Raw genomic sequence first — 21,457 nt, forward strand, 5'->3', positions numbered from 1 at the left:
AGTGGATTGCTGGAGGAAAGTCCTGGATTGTTTCTTGGATACACAGAATATAACTGGATATAACATTTATAGGGAAAGTTGATCCCGGGAATATCCGATTGCCTCTCGGGGGATCAGGAAGGAATGTTTCCCCTGCAGGAGGAGATTGGATCGTGCTTTGCTGGGTTTTTTTTGCCTTCCTCTGGATCAACTGTGGGTGTAGGATTATAACTTTTTTTTTTTTTTTTTATGGTTGAACTGGATGGACTTTTGTCTTTTTTCAGCCAGACTAACTATGTAAAACTGCACACTGCAGAGGAAGTTTTTGTATGGCTTTCTTATCCTTGCCATTAGCAGCATTATAGTGCACAGTGACATACAGTATATTGTAGAGACATGCTGCTAGATTTAATTAGTGAGATGCTGCACGTCTGAGCGCTATTACTAGGGCAGCACAGCGGCTAAATGGTTAGCACTTCCGCCTGGCAGTACTCGGGTTGTTGGTTCAAATCCCAACCACAGCACCACCTGCCTGGAGTTTGCATGTTCTCCCTGTGCCTGCGTGGGTTTCCTCCAGGTACTCTGGTTTCCACACTCCAAAGACATATTGGTAGGTGAATTGGCTCCTGTATAAATTGTCCCTAGTATGTGTATGTATGAATGTGAGTTAGGGACCTGAGATTGTACGCCCCTTGAGGGTTAGGGACCTTAGATTGTACGCCCCTTGAGGGTTAGGGACCTTAGATTGTACGCCCCTTGAGGGTTAGGGACCTTAGATTGTACGCCCCTTGAGGGTCAGGGACCTTAGATTGTACGCCCCTTGAGGGTCAGGGACCTTAGATTGTACGCCCCTTGAGGGTTAGGGACCTTAGATTGTACGCCCCTTGAGGGTTAGGGACCTTAGATTGTACGCCCCTTGAGGGTTAGGGACATTAGATTGTACGCCCCTTGAGGGTCAGGGACCTTAGATTGTACGCCCCTTGAGGGTCAGGGACCTTAGATTGTACGCCCCTTGAGGGTTAGGGACCTTAGATTGTACGCCCCCTGAGGGTCAGGGACCTTAGATTGTACGCCCCTTGAGGGTCAGGGACCTTAGATTGTACGCCCCTTGAGGGTTAGGGACCTTAGATTGTACGCCCCTTGAGGGTTAGGGACCTTAGATTGTACGCTCCTTCAGCCCTGGTTCACACTGATGTGGTGAGGAATTCACAACGTGTTCTGTGCAAACTCCGCACCGCATCAGGATCGCACCCCATTCATGCAAATCGCTGCGGGTGTGTATGTTAAGTTAGCAACATCCCGAAAGCGGTCTGCAAAATGCAGTGCGATGTGCAGAATTAGATTGCATACGTGTGAATACACATGTGATCTGATTCTAGTGCGGACCAAAAAAGGTGCAGATTCGGTGCGTATAGAGCCATACAAAATGTACGACTCCGATCGCACCGCACACAAATCACATGTGATTCGCACAAGAATGCGGTGCGGTTCCTGTGCAAATCACATGCGATATATCGCACCACGTATATATATGAACCCGGGGTTAGGGTCAGGGACGGATGTGAACGTCCAATATATATGTAAAGCGCTGCATAAATTGACGGCGCTATATAAATAAAATAAATATTACTGCCTTACAATCATTCTGAACGGCTTCCATCTGCTCTTGGCTGGCTGAGAATAGCTCCCTCTAGTGTGAAAACTGAAAAACAGTATCAATGTATCTTGTACCCATGTATCAATGTATATATATCTTGTATCAATGTATATATATCTTGTATCAATGTATATATATCTTGTATCAATGTATCTTGTATTAAGGTATCTTGTATCTATGTATCTTGTATCTTGTATCAATGTATCTATGTATCTTGTATCAATGTATCTTGTATCAATGTATCTTGTATCAATGTATCAATGTATCTTGTATCAATGTATATATGTATCTTGTATCAATGTATATATGTATCTTGTATCAATGTATATATGTATCTTGTATCAATGTATCTTGTATCAATGTATCTTGTATCAATGTATCTTGTATCAATGTATCTATGTATCTTGTATCAATGTATCTTGTATCAATGTATATATGTATCTTGTATCAATGTATCTTGTATCAATGTATCTTGTATCAATGTATCTTGTATCAATGTATCTTGTATCAATGTATCTATGTATCTTGTATCAATGTATCTTGTATCAATGTATCTTGTATCAATGTATCTTGTATCAATGTATCTATGTATCTTGTATCAATGTATCTTGTATCAATGTATCTTGTATCAATGTATCTTGTATCAATGTATCTATGTATCTTGTATCAATGTATCTAGTATAAATGTATCTATGTATCTTGTATCAATGTATCTTGTATCTATATATCTTGTATCTATATATCTTGTATCTATATATCTTGTATCTATGTATCTTGTATCTATGTATCTTGTATCAATGTATCTATGTATCTTGTATCAATGTATCTAGTATCAATGTATCTATGTATCTTGTATCTATGTATCTTGTATCTATGTATCTTGTATCAATGTATCTATGTATCTTGTATCAATGTATCTTGTATCAATGTATCTATGTATCAATGTATCTTGTATCAATGTATCTATGTATCTTGTATCAATGTATCTTGTATCAATGTATCAATCAGTGCACATGGTCAGCTGCAGCAAGAATGGCGCTGGCTATTCAGGGAAGAAAGTCGGGTGCCACCCAGCAGTTTTCATGAGCCAGTTGCAGATTTAACTTGCATCTTACATTTTCCCGGGAATGTTATGTTCCCATTCCACAGCCTCCATAATGCTGTTTTCTTTAATATAACTGGTGGGTGCCACTGCTACGGGAATGAAACGGGCAGACTGGAACCCAGAAATGAGTTTTGTCCAATCAGAAGTGTCCGGCGGTCATCAGGAAACGAACGAACGCCGGTGGTGCAGATGGACCTGAAGTAAGTCTACCTGCTTAGGTAACGTAGTGCATGCCACTCCCGACAGCTCCCTGCGTCTATACAGCAACGCAGGGAGCTTAGCGATTTCCCTGGATTGTGCCAAAAGCGGTCTCCTCCCTCTATCCTCCCTTCACTGTCTTTGGAACATCTAAAGCTGACCCTCTGTGTGAAAGAGGCCAAAATGCAGGAAACGTGCGCAGCGTAGATAAATGATGGCGATGTTCCTCCAACGGACGTTTTATACATAAATCCCTCAGTATTTGATTTTTGTGCTTTTTGAAAAAATATTTGCATGCAAACTTGTTTTTCCGTGTTTGTAGCATCAAATTTTGTAAAAAAATTCTTTGTCCCCAGAAACAGGATTCTCACGCTTTTATAAAAGGGACACGTTGGCAGAATAAAATATGTCGTTACAATTTTTTATTTACCTATTTTATTCCCTTTCCCTAATGCTGGCCATAGACGGGTTGAAAATCGTCCGAAAAAAAAAATCGGCTGATTTGCGCACTGTTAGTGGGTTAATTGGTCGGCTGTTTTTTGGAGATTTTGCACGTTTCTTATCGGGCATGTTGGAAAATTTGCAGCCGATTTTCCTGACAATGATGGCAGAAGAAGAAAAAGAAGAAGGAGGAAGAGGAAGAAGAAGAAAGGAGAAAAAGAGGAAGAAAAAGAAAAAAGGGAAGAAGGAAGAAAGAAGGAAGACAAAAAAGAAGAAGAAGAAAAAGAAGAAGGAAGAAAAAGAAGAAGAGGAAGTAGAAGGAAAAAGAAGAAAAAGAAGAAGAAGGAAAAAGAAGAAAAAGAAAGAAGGAGAAGAAGGAAGAAGACGACGAAAAAGAAAAAGAAGAAGAAGGAAAAAGAAGCAGAAGAAAAAGAAGAAGGAAGCAGGAAGAAAAAGAAGGAAAAGAAAAAGAAGAGGAAAAAGAAAAAAGGGAAGAAGGAAGAAAGAAGAAGAAAAAAAGAAGAAGGAGAAAGAAAAAAAAAAAGTAGAAAAAGGAGGAAGAAAAAGAAGTAGAAGAAGGAGGAAAAAGAAAGAAAAGAAGTAGAAGAAGGAGGAAGAAGAAAGAAAAAGAAGAAAAAGAGAAGAAGGAAGAAAAAGAAGGAGAAAAAAACAAGAAGAAGAAAAGAAAAAGAAGAGGAAAAAGAAGAAGGAAGAAAAAGAAAAAGAAGAGGAAAAAGAAGAAGAAGAAGAGAAAGAAGAGGAAGTAAAAGAAGAAGAAAAAGGGAAAAAGAAGAAGAAAAAGAAGAGGAAAAAGAAGAAGAAAAAGAAAAAGGAAGAAAAAGAAATAAAAAAGGAAGAAAAAGAAGATGAAGAAGAAAAAGAAGGAGAAAAAAGGAAGATGGAAGAAAGAAGAAGGAAGAAGGAAGAAAAAAGGAGAAAAAGAAGAAGATAAAAAAAGAAGTAAAAGAAATAGATGAAGGAGAAAAAGATAAAGAAGGAGAAAAAAGGAAGATGGAAGAAAGAAAAAGGAAGAAGAAGAAGGAAGGAGAAGGAAGAAAAAGAAGAAGATAAAAAAGAAGCAAAAGAAAAAGATGAAGAAGAAGAAGAAAAAGAAGGAAGAAGAAGAATCGATGATAGGAATGGGAGACACCAGAATCCTTCCTACGAACTGGAAGTCCAGTCCGCTATTATATTTTATATGAAAAGTCTTGCGGTTGCAACAAATGTATCCAAATAAAAACAATGTATTTGTGTTGCTATCACATTGTATGGTGCGCAAAAAGCGGCCAATTTGTTTAACGTTGGTGGTAACGTCGGCCAATCGAACGACCAATTTTTCTTCTTTTTTTTTTTTTTTTTAATCGCCCGATGTTCGACCCGTCTATGGCCTGCTTTACTTTTGTCTTTTTTTTTTTCTTTAACTTTTTTAAATCGGTGTTAATTTTTGTAGCATCAAAACAAGGAGCTGGAGAGGAGGGGCATGGGGGAACTTTGGCATTCTTGGGTGCCTGAGGACCTTTCCCAGCACAGCTCTCCAGCCGACGGAAGCTTTCATCTCATCCATGCGAAAAAAAAGAAAAAAGGAATAGAAAGGGATAAAAGGCTCACCTAGGCACTGTCCTTCCAGGAGCCAGTACCCCTCCGTACAGGAGCATGTGTACCCGCCCTCTGTGTTGATACACACCTGGGTGGGGTTACAGTGATGGGATTCGCTCGCACACTCATCGATGTCTGCAAAGGAAGAGAATGAAGACTGTTAGACAACCCAGATCATCCAATCAGAAGCCAGGGACTGGGAGAGCGGACGGTGGGCACATATTAGATCGGTATGGAGAACTTCATCTCAAACTGTATATGTGATCAAAACAAGAATCGCCCAGAGGAGTCGGTTGCTGATCTGCTCATATATAACATGCACTGTTACCACATATACAGATTACTGGTCCAGTGCTGCTTCCTCCTCCATTATCTGACAAGACACACACTATCATCATGTATACAGATTACTGATCCAGCACTGCTTCCTCCTCCATTATCTGACAAGACACACACTATCATCATGTATACGGATTACTGATCCAGCACTGCTTCCTCCTCCATTATCTGACAAGACACACACTATCATCATGTATACGGATTACTGATCCAGCACTGCTTCCTCCTCCATTATCTGACAAGACACACACTATCATCATGTATACAGATTACTGATCCAGCACTGCTTCCTCCTCCATTATCTGACAAGACACACACTATCATCATGTATACGGATTACTGATCCAGCACTGCTTCCTCCTCCATATCTGACATCACACACTATCATTATGTATACGGATTACTGATCCAGCACTGCTTCCTCCTCCATATCTGACATCACACACTGTCATCATGTATATGGATTACTGATCCAGCACTGCTTCCTCCTCCATATCTGACATCACACACTATCATCATGTATACGGATTACTGATCCAGCACTGCTTCCTCCTCCATTATCTGACATCACACACTATCATCATGTATACGGATTACTGATCCAGCACTGCTTCCTCCTCCATTATCTGACAAGACACACACTATCATCATGTATACGGATTACTGATCCAGCACTGCTTCCTCCTCCATATCTGACATCACACACTATCATCATGTATACGGATTACTGATCCAGCACTGCTTCCTCCTCCATTATCTGACATCACACACTGTCATCATGTATACGGATTACTGATCCAGCACTGCTTCCTCCTCCATATCTGACATCACACACTGTCATCATGTATACGGATTACTGATCCAGCACTGCTTCCTCCTCCATTATCTGACATCACACACTGTCATCATGTATACGGATTACTGATCCAGCACTGCTTCCTCCTCCATATCTGACATCACACACTGTCATCATGTATACGGATTACTGATCCAGCACTGCTTCCTCCTCCATATCTGACATCACACACTGTCATCATGTATACGGATTACTGATCCAGCACTGCTTCCTCCTCCATATCTGACAAGACACATAAAATCACCTTATATACAGATTACTGGTCCAGCACTGCTTCCTCCTCCATTATCTGACATCACACACTGTCACCTTATACAGATTACTGGTCCAGCACTGCTTCCTCCTCCATTATCTGACATCACACACTGTCACCTTATACAGATTACTGATCCAGCACTGCTTCCTCCTCCATATCTGACAAGGCACATAAAATCACCTTATATACAGATTACTGATCCAGCACTGCTTCCTCCTCCATTACCTGACAAGACACACACTATCACCTTGTTTACAGATTACTGATTCACAACTGCTTCCTCCTCCATATCTGACAAGGCACATACAATCACCTTATATACAGATTACTGATCCAGCACTGCTTCCTCCTCCATTATCTGACAAGACACACATTATCACCATATATACAGATTACTGATCCAGCACTGCTTCCTCCTCCATTATCTGACAAGACACACATTATCACCATATATACTGATTACTGATCCAGCACTGCTTCCTCCTCCACTATCTGACATGGAACACATTGTCACTTTATATACAGATTACTGATCCATCACTGCTTCCTCCTCCCCTATCAGATAAGATACACACTATCGCCATATATTCTGATTACTGATCCAGCACTGCTTCCTCCTCCACTATCAGATAAGATACACACTATCACCTTATATACTGATTACTGATCCAGCACTGTTTCTTCCTCCACTATCTGACATCACACACTGTCACCTTATATACAGATTACTGATCCATCACTGCTTCCTCCTCCACCATCTGACAAGGAACACATTGTCACCTTACATACAGATTACTGAGCCATCACTGCTTCCTCCTCCATTATCTGACATCACACACTGTCACCTTATATACAGATTACTGATCCATCACTGCTTCCTCCTCCATTATCTGACATCACACACTGTCACCTTATATACAGATTACTGATCCATCACTGCTTCCTCCTCTACTATCTGACATGGAACAGATTGTCACCTTACATACAGATTACTGATCCATCACTGCTTCCTCCTCCCCTATCAGACAAGATACACACTTGCACGTCTCATCAGTGCCATAGTCAGGTTACTAACGATCAATATTAACCAATTACTGACGAGTCCGATACAGAATTCTGTTCATGTCCTCGCCATGGCCGCCTTGATGCTCAGTGCTTTTCCTCAGACATTAATTCAGGAATAAACAAGTCATTACCCCACACTGGAGATGATCTACGACTACGAAGTGCCTGCATTCCTCTACTCCCAGCCAATACATGTCGCAAGAGCCAGATGCACTTCTCAGGCAGTCATTGTAAATCAGATCCGAACATTTTGGCTCACTAGTCCCAACACATTCCGAAGATATCCTGGCGCAGCGCCCTGTTCAGTATCCCTAGTGACCGCGTCCTGCAAAGAGCCATGTGATTGTTTCCCATGGAGTGGATAGCTGCATTGTGAACCCACCTGTCTTTGTATATGGGGATTTAGGCATCTAGGGGATCGCCACCAATAATGGCAGCAGGAGGAGTCCAAACTGCATTTAAAGTGGTTGCAAACCCTTCCATATACCCAGTGAAGCGACTGGCCTCAGGTGATGCACAGAGATGAAGCAAATCCTCTTGCATAAGTTGTACCTTTTTATCTACAATATTCTCTTCTTTACATCGCTCCAAAATCTAGAATTTATAAAGCTTATCAGAGATTTCAGAAAAAAAGGGGGGGGGGGGAGCTGAAATTACACACTGTAGAGCTCAGTGAGATCTGATTTGAGGAAGGAACACAACCCGTTCACACAGCAGGCAGGAACAGTGCTGAGACTGTCAATCACAGGCTGTGTGCTGAAGATCTCTCCCCATCTTCTTTTTTTTTCTCTTGGAGTCAGGACACTTTTCAGAAGTGACTCATGCTGATAGCAGAGGAACAGGAGCAGCAGACAGAAATGACGCTCAGTGCTCTGGATAGAGACAAGTACTATAGAGGGATATGTTTTGTTCTTATTTCATGTCTGGATTCTTTCTTGGATACACAGAATATAACTGGATATAACATTTATAGGGAAAGTTGATCCCGGGAATATCCGATTGCCTCTCGGGGGATCAGGAAGGAAATTTTTTTCCCCTGCAGGAGCAAATTGGATCGTGCTTTGCTGGGTTTTTTCTTTTGCCTTCCTCTGGATCAGCTGTGGGTGTAGGATTATAACTTTTTTTTTTCTATGGTTGAACTGGATGGACTTTTGTCTTTTTTCAGCCAGACTAACTATGTAAGGTTTACAACCACTTTAAGGGAATCCCCCAGAATGTAAATGTGCTTGGTTGTTTGTTGCTGACCAAACCAGTCCAACTTCACTGACTTTATCCCAGATCTCTGCGATCCCGTGCAGTCGCATCTCACACATTACCCCCCGGCGGTATTCCTGAGTGTAGCTCAGGGTAAAGTTTCAGCACCACAAGCAGTAACCCCCCCCCCCCCGAGCTACACTTGGGAATACTCTGCAGCGTTGCTCCGGGATCCCTCCTGCACTTACCTTGCCTGCGCTCCCGCGATGTCCCTCCTGCAGCGTCCCCGGCATCTGTCTTCCAGGTTCCAGTCCCTGCGAGCGTCGGGACCTACGGGGGACGGAACTGGCGGGAAATTTAAAAATGTGAAAAAGTGACATTCACTCAATACACTAAAATCACATAGTATAACATTCCTGTATCAAACCATTTCACATACATGTTGTCCCGAGTGCTTTGGCCGGCACCCTGCCTGCATTTTTACTGTTCTTTCTGCCTGAAAACTGAGAAACGTCCATGGCGTCCAAAAAGCGTCCCTTTAGGTCAGACGCGGTTTTAGACCGGCTAGAGAACAGCGATAGTAAATCAGAACCACTTGCAGAATTGAGTGATAATGATTGGTGGGGGAAATTCCTCATCAGACACTGAAAACGATTCTGCGACTTTGCTCAGCGATGTGCGAACTTGGCGCTCTATTTCACATTTCAGTGTTTTTGGTTTGATTATATTATTGAATTACATTTATTATATTATTATTTTTTATGATTATTTATTAAATTATAATTTATGATTTCGTGTTTCAAATTTTATCCTCCCCGGGATGTTTACTAGACTCTTGTTCGGACAGATTTCAGTGAGTTATTCCTAAAAATTACAGCTTACAATAAAAAAAATACATATTTCCATGCAAAAAAATGTACCGCTTTGAGCACAGAAATATGGACATAATCAGACCTCTAGGGAGGCTACCCGTGGCAGATTCTGTGCATGTCTGACAGGGACACTAATATCCTTTACCGAATCCCATGGTAATGATCAGTATCTCACCAATACATTGGCTGTTTTCATCCATCTGGTAGCCGAAGCGACATATGAGGGGTCGGCCTGGTGACGGGAAGTTGGGAGCAGAAAGCGGAGGAGTCAGCGGTGAGACGGCGGGGAGGTAAGGGGTGCGGTACGGTGCTCTGTATGTGCTGGACCGGGGGATGCAGAGATAGCCGCCATTCTGATTGACACAGACCATGTCTCCACGGCAAGCATCAGAGATGGTCCGACATTCATCTATGTCTGTAAATCGGGAAAAAAATACAGGTTTATGGAACAAGAGGAGTGGTACTGTGCATACATAAATACAGATAAGAACAGATACTGAGAATGACCCCGGCATACAGGAACCAGAGAAGTGGGACTGTGCAGAGTCCATACATACAGAATAAGGGCAGATACCGAGAATAACACCCGGCATCCAGGACCAGAGAAGTGGGACTGTGCATACATACCTACAGAATAAGCGCAGATATTGAGAATTACACCCAGCATCCAGGGCAGGAGAAGTGGGACTGTGCAGAGTCCATACATACAGAATAAGGGCAGATACCAAGAATTACACCCAGCATCCAGGGCAGGAGAAGTGAGACTGTGCAGAGTCCATACATACACTCACCAGCCACTTTGTCAGGTCCACCTTGCTAGTACTGGGTTGGACCCCCTTTTGCCTTCAGAACTGCCTTCATTCTTCATGGCATAGATTCTACAAGGTGTTGGAAACATTCCTCAGAGATTTTGCTCCATACTGACATGATAGTATCACACAGTTGCTGCAGATTTGTTGGCTGCACATCCATGATGGGAATCTCCCGTTCCACCACATCCCAAAGGGGCTCTATTGGATGGAGATCTGGTGACTGTGGAGGCCATTGCAGTGCAGTGACCTCCTTGTCATGTTCAGGAAACCAGTTTGAGATGATTTGAGCTTTGTGACATGGTGCATTATCCTGCTGGAAGGAGCCATCAGAAGATGGGGACACTGGAGTCATGAAGGGATGGACATGGTCAGCAACAATACTCAGGTAGGCCGTGGTGTTTAAACAATGCCCAATTGGTACTAAGGAGTCCAAAGTGTGCCAAGAAAATCTCCCCCACACCATGACACCACCAGCCTGAACCGCTGATACAAGGCAGGATTGGTCCACCACACCATGACACCACCACCACCAGCCTGAAGCATTGATACAAGGCAGGATGGATCCACCACACCATGACACCATCACCACCAGCCTGAACCGTTGATACAAGGCAGGATGGATCCCCCACACCATGACACCACCACCTCCAGCCTGAACCATTGATACAAGGCAGGATGGATCCACCACACCATGACACCACCACCAGCCTGAACCATTGATACAAGGCAGGATGGATCCACCACACCATGGCACCACCACCAGTCTGAACCATTGATACAAGGCAGGATGGATCCCCCACACCATGACACCACCACCACCAGCCTAAACCATTGATACAAGGCAGGATGGATCCCCCACATCATGACACCACCACCACCAGTCTGAACCATTGATACAAGGCAGGATGGATCCCCCACACCATGGCACCACCACCACCAGCCTGAACCATTGATACAAGGCAGGATGGATCCCCCACACCATGACACCACCACCACCAGCCTGAACCATTGATACATGGCAGGATGGATCCACCACACCATGACACCACCACCACCAGCCTAAACCATTGATACAAGGCAGGATGGATCCCCCACATCATGACACCACCACCACCAGTCTGAACCATTGATACAAGGCAGGATGGATCCCCCACACCATGACACCACCACCAGTCTGAACCGTTGATACAAGGCAGGATGGATCCCCCACACCATGACACCACCACCAGTCTGAATTGTTGATACAAGGCAGGATGGATCCATGCTTTCATGTCATTTATGCCAAATTCTGAACCCACCATCTGAATGTCGCAGCTAAAATCCAGACTCATCAGACCAGGCAACGTTTTTCCAATCTTCTATTGTCCAATTTTGGTGAGCCTGTGCGCATTATAGCCTCCGTTTCCTGTTCTTGGCTGACAGGAGTGGCACCCGGTGTGGTCTTCTGCTGCTGTATCCCATCTGCTTCAAGGCTGGACGTGTTGTGCATTCAGAGACCAACAAGGCATTTTCTTCCACACAACTGCCTCTTACTGGATATTTTCTCTTTTTGGACCATTCGCTGTAAACCCTAGAGATGGTTGTGCGTGAAAATCCCAGCAGATCAGCAGGTTTTGAAATACTCAGACCAACCCGTTTGGTACCAACAACCATGCCACGTTCAAAATCACCTAAATCCCCTTTCTTCCCCATTCTGATACTCGGTTTGAAGTTCAGCAAGTCGCCTTCACCTCATTTAGATGCCTAAGTGCAATGAGTTGCTGCCATGCGATTGGCTGATTAGCAATTTGTGTTACCAAGCAATTGAACGGTTGGACCTAATAAAGTGGCCGGTAAATATATGATGAACAGGCATGGCTACACCTGGATCAACATTCTGATGGTCCCTCTTGAACCAGATGGATTCCAGTCCATCTATTGCCAGTATAAGGGCCCGTCTGATTTGATACTATTTAAAATGATTGCTGTGGTTTGTCTTTATGGAAAGCTAACAGAGATTGTATAGAGATTGTACAATCAAATTGTGCTGTGAAGAGGACTTTGATGGGGAATCTGATGTTAGGTAGGACTCTGCTGTAAGAATGGACTCTGTAGATCCTCATATAAGGGGGTTTCCTGAACGGTACTCTGATGGAAGTGGGGGGGAGGGGCAGTGACAGGGACTGAGGTAAGGGTGGGGGGGGGGGGGGACTCTGATGAAGACCCTGATGTAAGGGTGGACTCTCTGTTGTTTTGAATCATTTCATGCTGATTAAAAAAAGTAAAAGGTACTCATTCTTTTATAAATCGGATGGTTTCAGCCCACAAACACTGGAAGTAGTGAAACGTTTGGAGCGCCCTGGTATAGTGTATGGCCAGCTATAGAGGAGGCCTCCCCTCCTCCTGGGTGACCTCCTATGGCAAGGTGCCAACATCTTCAGATCCGGGGACAGACCTATCTCATCAAACCCCATGAAGTAGTCACAGTGGCTAAATGGTTAGCACTTCAGCCTGGCAGCACTAGGGTTGTTGGTTCAAATCCCAACCATGACACCACCTGCCTGGAGTTTGCATGTTCTCCCTGTGCCTGTGTGGGTTTCCTCTGGGTACTTCGGTTTGCTCCCACACTTCAAAGACATGCTGGAAGGTTAATTGGCTCCTGTCTAAATTGTCCCTAGTATGTGTATGTATGAATGTGAGTAGGGACCTTAGATTGTACGCCCCTTGAGGGTTAGGGACCTTACATTGTACGCCCCTTGAGGGTTAGGGACCTTAGATTGTACGCCCCTTGAGGGTTAGGGACCTTAGACTGTACGCCCCTTGAGGGTTAGGGACCTTAGACTGTACGCCCCTTGAGGGTTAGGGACCTTAGACTGTATGCCCCTTGAGGGTTAGGGACCTTAGACTGTACGCCCCTTGAGGGTTAGGGACCTTAGACTGTACGCCCCTTGAGGGTTAGGGACCTTAGACTGTACGCCCCTTGAGGGTTAGGGACCTTAGATTGTACGCCCCTTGAGGGTTAGGGACCTTAGACTGTACGCCCCTTGAGGGTTAGGGACCTTAGATTGTACGCCCCTTGAGAGTTAGGGACCTTAGACTGTACGCCCCTTGAGGGTTAGGGACCTTAGACTGTACGCCCCTTGAGGGTTAGGGACCTTAGATTGTACGCCCCTTGAGGGTTAGGGACCTTAGATTGTACGCCCCTTGAGGGTTAGGGACCTTAGATTGTACGCCCCTTGAGGGTTAGGGACCTTAGATTGTACGCCCCTTGAGGGTTAGGGACCTTAGATTGTACGCCCCTTGAGGGTTAGGGACTGATGTGAATGTACAATATATATGTAAAGCGCTGTGTAAACTGACAGCGCTATATAAGTACCTGTAGTAAATAAAATGGGCACTGAAAGAGCTGCACTGATGAGGAGGCACTGAAAGGTAGCACTGATGAGGACCAAAAAGGGCTGCACTGATAGCCAGCACTGATCATCAGGGCATTGATGATCAGTGCCCCGATTCAATGTAAATGCCCCCTGTGTGAATCGCTGGTTACTGGCTCTCTTCATGCTGTGACAGGTCTGTTTACAATGTGATCAGTTGTGATTGGACACAGCTGATCACATGGTAAAGGACCGCTGTGATTGGCTTATACCGCTATCTGTGATCACATGGTGTCCGAAGTGCACGCCCCAGGGGGCATGTAGAGGGTGTGCTTCTGGGAGGGCATCTATAGACAACCTCCCAGCACTGGATGACTGCGCTGTAGCTGTCTTTTGACTATAACGTGTTCAGGAATAGGTGAAGGATCTGGATGTGATTGGGTAAGGAGGAAACACGCCACCAGGGGCGGACTGACCATTTGGAAACTCGGGCAGTAGGGGGCCCCATGAGATGCCCCTGGTACCTTTTTCATAGGCTTTTTTGAGTTTGGGCATAGACACAGGGGCCCCATGATCCCCTATTGCCCAGGGGCCCCATTAGTTGTCAGTTCGCCCCCGCACGCCACGCTGACTTTTTGTGAAGGATACATTTTAACGACAGGTCCACTTTAATATCTGAGCCGTTCATAAATCTAACAACAACAACATCTTTATACATTTCCAGAACTTTAACTCTTACCTAAACACTCCCCAGTCACCCGGTCTATCTGGAAGCCATTTGAGCATTGTTCCTATAAAGAGATAATAGAAGAGATTTATGAGCTGAGCCGAGCCTAACTGAGCCGAGCCGAGCCTAACTGAGCCGAGCCGAGCCTAACTGAGCCGAGCCGAGCAGAGCAGAGCCGAGTCTAACTGAGCCGAGCCGAGCAGAGCAGAGCCGAGCAGAGCCGAGCAGAGCCGAGCAGAGCCGAGCCGAGCCGAGCCATGCACCGAATACAAGAAGGGAAAAGACTCTGTGTTTATTTTCATGTTTGGTAACATTCTTATGTGCTGAAATAATTCCTCTGACAAATATCCGTGTACTTGTCAAACCGTCCGACACCCTCCTTATCTGAAGGAAATCTACAATCGTTTATGAAGTTTCTCCCTCGATAAAAACGTGACTGTGATCAGTTTAGTGGGGAACAACACATGGAGGGCGGCCGCCGCGGACCTCCCCCGGAAAACCTGCTGGAAGGCGTCTGGAGCTGTGTGCGCAGCTTGCAGGCTCACCCATCAACATCTGGTTACTGCAGCTCGACGACCGACACTCACAAATTCAACTTTTCAAGGCAATAAAGTCCATTTGATAGTTTTTCATATATATTCTCAACTTCATTGATGTAGAGGGTGTCAGGTGTACCCACTGACAGCACACCAAGGGGCCGTACATAATGATCAGTGTATGTAATGCAACAGAAAATAGTCAGAGACTGGATCAATCACTTCCCGTGGTCAGAGACTGGATCTATCACTTCCAGTGGTCAGAGACTGGATCTATCACTTCCAGTGGTCAGAGACTGGATCTATCACTTCCCGTGGTCAGAGACTGGATTTATCACTTCCCGTGGTCAGAGACTGGATCTATCACTTCCAGTGGTCAGAGACTGCAGGCATGCTACAAGAGACAGTTCAAGGGCAAGTTCACCTTTTCATGAAAAATGAGCCGGTGAACTCCAAATATCCATCCCAAATTGAGCTCATAATATTTCCTCCCCCACGTGCCTCTTCCCCCGATTTCTCAGTCAAGATCAATAGCACCACTATCAACCCATCCCTGCATGCCGGGGTGCTAGGGGTAACCCTAGATTCTGAACTGTTCTTTCAGGTCCACATCCAATCCCTGTCCAAATCATGCCGCTCCACTGACCTCCATTCAGTGTCAGTGTCCTCCACCCCTCTCTGCCAATCCCTCCACCAACCTCCATTCAGTGTCCTCCACCCCTCTCTGCCAATCCCCCCACTGGCCTCCACTCAGTGTCCTACACCCCTCTCTGCCAATCCCTCCAATGGCTTCCATTCAGTGTCCTCCACCCCTCTCTGTCAATACCTCCACTGGCCTCCATTTAGTGTCCTTAACCCCTCTCAGCCAATCCCTCTGCTGGCTTCCATTCAGTGTCCTCGACCCCTCTCAGCCAATCCCTCTGCTGGCCTCCATTCAGTGTCCTCGACCCCTCTCTGCTAATCCCTCTGCTGGCCTCCATTCAGTGTCCTCAACCCCTCTCTGCCAATCCCTCCACTGGCCTCCACTCAGTGTCCTCCACCCCTCTCTGCCAATCCCTGCACTAGCCTCCATTCAGTGTCCTCCACCCCTCTCTGCCAATCCATCCACTGGCTTCCATTCAGTGTCCTCCACCCCTCTCTGAAAATCCCTCCACTGGCCTCCATTCAGTGTCCTCCACCCCTCTCTGCCAATCCCTCCAGTGGCTCCCACTCGCCCAACGAATAAAGCTCAGAATACTAACAACTTACAAAGCCATCCACAACTCTGCCTCCAGCTATATCACCAACCGGGTCTCAAAATATCAACCAAACCGCTCTCTTTGATCCTCCCAAGACCTTCCACTCTATAGTGGCACCATGTACACAGCTCCACTATCACATCACTCTTAGGCCCCATGTACAGGGGACACTTCTGAACAATGGAAAGTAACTGTGAATGGTCATTAACATATCTTTTGTTTCCAAGGGTGGGAGAGGTCTGAGGTGTGAATGGTCATTAACATATCTTTTGTTTCCAAGGATGGGAGAGGTCTGAGGTGTGAATGGTCATTAACATATCTTTTGTTTCCAAGGGTGGGAGAGGTCTGAGGTGTGAATGGTCATTAACATATCTTTTGTTTCCAAGGGTGGGAGAGGTCTGAGGTGTGAATGGTCATTAACATATCTTTTGTTTCCAAGGATGGGAGAGGTCTGAGGTGTGAATTGGTCATTACAATGTGTGACAAGCTTGGTAGGAACATCCTGTGTTCAGTGTTTTGTCCATCTGAGTATCTTAAAAACGCTTTGCATGCATTTTTCATGATGAAAAAAGGCTCTGGACAGCATCGGGAACTGGTCTAACATTCGGGGCGCCAAAATGTTTGTCGGCTGGTGTAATAATTTGTACCGGCGGGTTTGTTATTTCAAGCATAGGGCAGAAGGGTTCATGTATGCATTATGATAGATACTCATGCCCAGTTTCACGCAGAATTTCACATTTGCTTTTACTTGCTGTCCAAGATGAAATAGCAGACGTGGTAACGCACGTGGTCAGAATAGCACCAGGGTGAGGGGGTGATAAAACTACACAGCTCCACTATCACACCACTCTTAGGCCCCATGTATACGGGACACTTCTGAACAATGGAAAGTGACTGCTGGAAAACGTAGGTAAAAAAAAGTCTGTTTAGCCGCGTTTGCATAGCGAGTTTATGCGCATTTATGTGCGTTTGCGTTTAGACGCGGTTTTTAAAGACAAGCACAGGAGAACTTCCCAAATGTCCAGAATGCACTGAAAAGTGGTAAATTATTAACTATTTCAGACTGTTTCAGAGAAATACAGAGAGTAGAAGCAGAGATAGCAGTATGTGTTGAGATTAGCTGAGGTGTGAGTTGCTCATTAACATTTCTTTTGTTTCCAAGGGTGGGAAAGGTGTCTGGTGGAGGGAGTAATTAAGGTCACCTGGCAGGGGGTCTTCATGAGGAATTTGAGGTGTGAATGGTCATTAACATATCTTTTGTTTCCAAGGGTGGGAGAGGTCTGAGGTGTGAATGGTCATTAACATATCTTTTGTTTCCAAGGGTAGGAGAGGTCTGAGGTGTGAATTGGTCATTAACATATCTTTGGTTTCCAAGGGTGGGAGAGGTCTGAGGTGTGAATGGTCATTAACATATCTTTTGTTTCCAAGGGTGGGAGAGGTCTGAGGTGTGAATGGTCATTACAATGTGTGACAAGCTTGGTAGGAACATCCTGTGTTTAGTGTTTTGTCCATCTGAGTACCTTGAAAACGCTTTGCATGCATTTTTCATGATGAAAAAAGGCTCTGGACAGCATCGGGAACTGGAAGAGTTAAAAAAAATTTCAAACACTTATGAACGCGATTTTCCGCATTTTGCGTTTGAAAAGCTGATAAAATTGACTGCTGAACGCAAGTTTGGTGCGTTCAAGAAAACGACTGTAAACTCAAATGCCTGTAAAAGAAGATGTGTACATGGACACATAGGAAAACATTAGGGAGAGAACAGGGGCTGCTGAAAAAAACACAGAAACGCTCCTAAACGTGCGTTTATCAGCCGCAGTGTATATGGGGCCCTTATGGCGGTTGTTGAGTTGGGCCCTCATTCTGATTATTTCAGGAAGTTGAATGAGTTACAATGTTGCTTCTTATAGTCTCTGTATCATGCGCACACTGTGAACAGCGCTGTGGAAGATGTTGGCGCTATACTATGGAGTAATTAAAAAAAAAAATACAATCTTTTAGAAATCTCCAGTCCTTGTCTGCAGCATTCCAGTGTCAGGACGCCTTTCCCAGAACGACCAGTCAGCCGAGCAACAGCAATCTCTGCTCGGCCAGCTGTGCTCCTTGGCCGCAGCGCGCGGCGGTTTGGGATTTGTCATCGGATACTCACTGTTCAGATAATCACAGACCAAAATGTGCATTTGTAACACAAATCAGAGCAGAGCTCCAGCAATGACTCCCCCCCCCCCCCCCCCCCCACCGTGTGTGGATCTGTTTATCTAATGGAGGGTGGAAAACTACAAGTGGCCTGCAAACAACGACCTGAACAACCAGACCGTCATTTCAAAAGCCATTTTCATTCTCTTTTTTTTATTTAAAAACCGCAACTTTTATTAAAATAATCTCTGGTGATCCTGCCGGGACGGTCCTTGTTCAGACACCTCCTGCTATAGGGTGACAACACTCTGTCCTTGCCTCCTGATTGCGCTCCTGCATGGTCACATTGATCGCCACATATTAAGTAGCGTTGTCCCGTCCTGAGAAATACCATGCAGCCATTGCTAGAATGCATGTATATACCTGCAAAGAGGCTGCAGGAGATCAGCAGCACTGCAATGCAGCAAAGTATCAAAGTCAAACACAGTATTAAATATGGAAATTGTTTCTCATGCACAGTACCTTCCACAGTACCTTCAGTACCCTCCATAGTACATTCAGTACCTTCCACAGTACCTTCCACAGTACCTTCAGTACCCTCCATAGTACATTCAGTACCTTCCACAGTACCTTCAGTACCCTCCATAGTACATTCAGTACCTTCCACAGTACCACAGTACCTTCCACAGTACCTTCAGTACCACAATACCTTCAGTACCTTCCACAGTACCTTCAGTACCACAGTACCTTTCACAGTACCTTCAGTACCACAGTACCTTCCACAGTACCTTCAGTACCACAGTACCTTCCACAGTACCACTGTACCGTCCACAGTACCTTTCACAGTACCTTCAGTACCACAGTACCTTCCACAGTACCTTCACTACCACTGTACCTTCCACAGTACCTTCAGTACCACAGTACCTTCCACAGTACCTTCAGTACCTTCCACAGTACCACAGTACCACAGTACCTTTCACAGTACCTTCAGTACCTTCCACAGTACCACTTTACCGTCCACAGTACCTTCAGTACCACAGTACCTTCCCCAGTACCACAGTACCTTCAGTACCACAGTACCTTCCACAGTACCACAGTACCTTCAGTACCACAGTATCTTCCACAGTACCTTCAGTACCTTTCACAGTACCTTCAGTACCACAGTACCTTCAGCATCACAGTACCTTTCACAGTACCTTCAGTACCACAGTACCTTCCACAGTACCACTTTACCGTCCACAGTACCTTCAGTACCTTCAGTACCACAGTACCTTCCCCAGTACCACAGTACTTTCCACAGTACCACAGTACCTTTCACAGTACCTTCAGTACCACAGTATCTTCCACAGTACCTTCAGTACCTTTCACAGTACCTTCAGTACCACAGTACCTTCCCCAGTACCACAGTACCTTCAGTACCACAGTATCTTCCACAGTACCTTCAGTACCTTTCACAGTACCTTCAGTACCACAGTACCTTCCCCAGTACCACAGTACCTTCAGTACCACAGTACCTTCCACAGTACCAAGCTCAATGTCATTCAGTTATAGTTTACATCTACTTTAAAGTGGCCTCAACAGACCCCTAAAGGCTTTTGGAGGCGGGACCACTTGTATAGATGCCAATGGTCCCAGATTTGTTGGGACAGTCTGGCATCTTGGCTCTCTGTTCCCCTGATGTTGTGTCCAGGGCTATGTCCTGAGATCACAGCATCAACCTTGAGTTACCTGCAGGGATCGGGTCACAAGTGGGCAGTCCCTGCAAATGTAGCGGCAGGGGTCTGTGCAAGATCACGGCCATCTTAACGCAGGGCCCCCCTGCAGTTACACCCCCCCCCAGTAGGGGGAATCACATGCGGTGGGTGGAGAAAAATACTGGAACGGTTCTTCTGCATGGCTCTCCCCACCACAGCTGAAAGCCGGAATATCCTCCCTCCAGCCGGCTTTCAGCTGCTGCAGGGAGAGCCATGCAGAAGACTTGTTCCAGTCATTTCCCCCAGCCTCTGCACTGGTCACCTGCTTCATCCACATGCCATTCCCTCTGTTGCCAGGCCCCCCCCCCCCCCCCCAGTGTGCCCCTTGCCGTTTGTCTGCTACGCAATGTACAGTTTACTATGCTTCAGTTTGTAAATGAACAGGAAGCCTCGGAGCGCTCTTCCTAGTCATTCATCGCCAGTGCAGCTGAGGCTTCAGAGAAAGGGACCGGCAATCTCTGTCCTCAGCCCTTCTCTCTGTCCCAAAAGTGAAACATCAGAGGTCTGTTTAGACCCCTGGTATCTCACCAAAGACTGCGCTGTGAAAAAAAACCTGTAAGAAATTATTTTTGAAAATTGTAAAAAAAATAAATAATAAATAAAAATGTTAAAAATATAAAATTGTAAAAAAAGTATTTGAAAATTGTAAAAAAAATAATAATAATAATAGTTAAAAATGTTAACAATATAAAATTATAAAAAAATTATTTGATAATTGTAAAAAAAAAAATATTAAATTTTAAAAAGATAAAATTATAAAAAAAATGATTTAAAAATTGTAAAAAAAATTAAAAATTAAAAAAAATAGAAAAAATTGTAAAAAAAATAATTGAAAACATTAATACAGGGAAAAGAGTTTAAAGTGTACAGAAGGGCAGTGGGTAGAGAGGGTGGAGTAGTGTGTACAGGGGGTGAATGTGTACAGGGGGTGAATTTAATTCCCTGGTTGTGTTTATTGGTCATTTCTAATCAGACTAATAAGCCAATAGGTAGCATAATTTAGCCACACCCCTTTTTTGCTACAGCACGCTAGGCACCACCTCCCTGGTAGGGGCCCCAGTGCATTACTTTGCCCAGGAACACATCCTCATAGTGTAGTAAAAGTATTAGAATTTATCGCCTCATCATACCTCAACGTACACCAATCATGAATATAAAACAGCATGTCACCTTGTAGTGAATGGTAAGTTTCTAACCAACAAGATGGCTGCCGCATTCCGCTACATGCTGATGTCACACGCTCTGGCTCCTTCGTACGCGTTTCGTCACCAATGTCGGCGTCGGGGGCCTATTTTATATATCTTCATCTTGTGGATTGGACTTAAGTTTAAAGATGTTTTGAA

At 44.8% G+C, this 21,457-nt stretch overlaps 1 protein-coding gene across 1 annotated transcript in view; it reads right to left on the reverse strand.

Moving 5' to 3' along the window:
- The window catches only part of FBLN5 (fibulin 5), a 59,993-nt gene that overhangs the window by 25,588 nt on the left and 12,948 nt on the right, over positions 1-21,457 (reverse strand). Inside the window, exons 3-5 of the mRNA XM_089663829.1 lie at positions 14,463-14,514; positions 9,734-9,973; positions 4,989-5,111 (exon numbers count right to left, since the gene is read on the reverse strand). Coding sequence (XP_089519955.1) covers positions 4,989-5,111; positions 9,734-9,973; positions 14,463-14,514 — 415 coding nt within the window. The remainder of the gene's footprint in view (positions 1-4,988; positions 5,112-9,733; positions 9,974-14,462; positions 14,515-21,457) is intronic.

The sequence above is a fragment of the Staurois parvus genome, unplaced genomic scaffold, assembly GCF_062004578.1.
Source record: "Staurois parvus isolate SC_StPar_1 unplaced genomic scaffold, SC_StPar_1.0 ptg001780l, whole genome shotgun sequence".
NCBI classification, from domain to species: Eukaryota; Metazoa; Chordata; class Amphibia; order Anura; family Ranidae; genus Staurois; species Staurois parvus.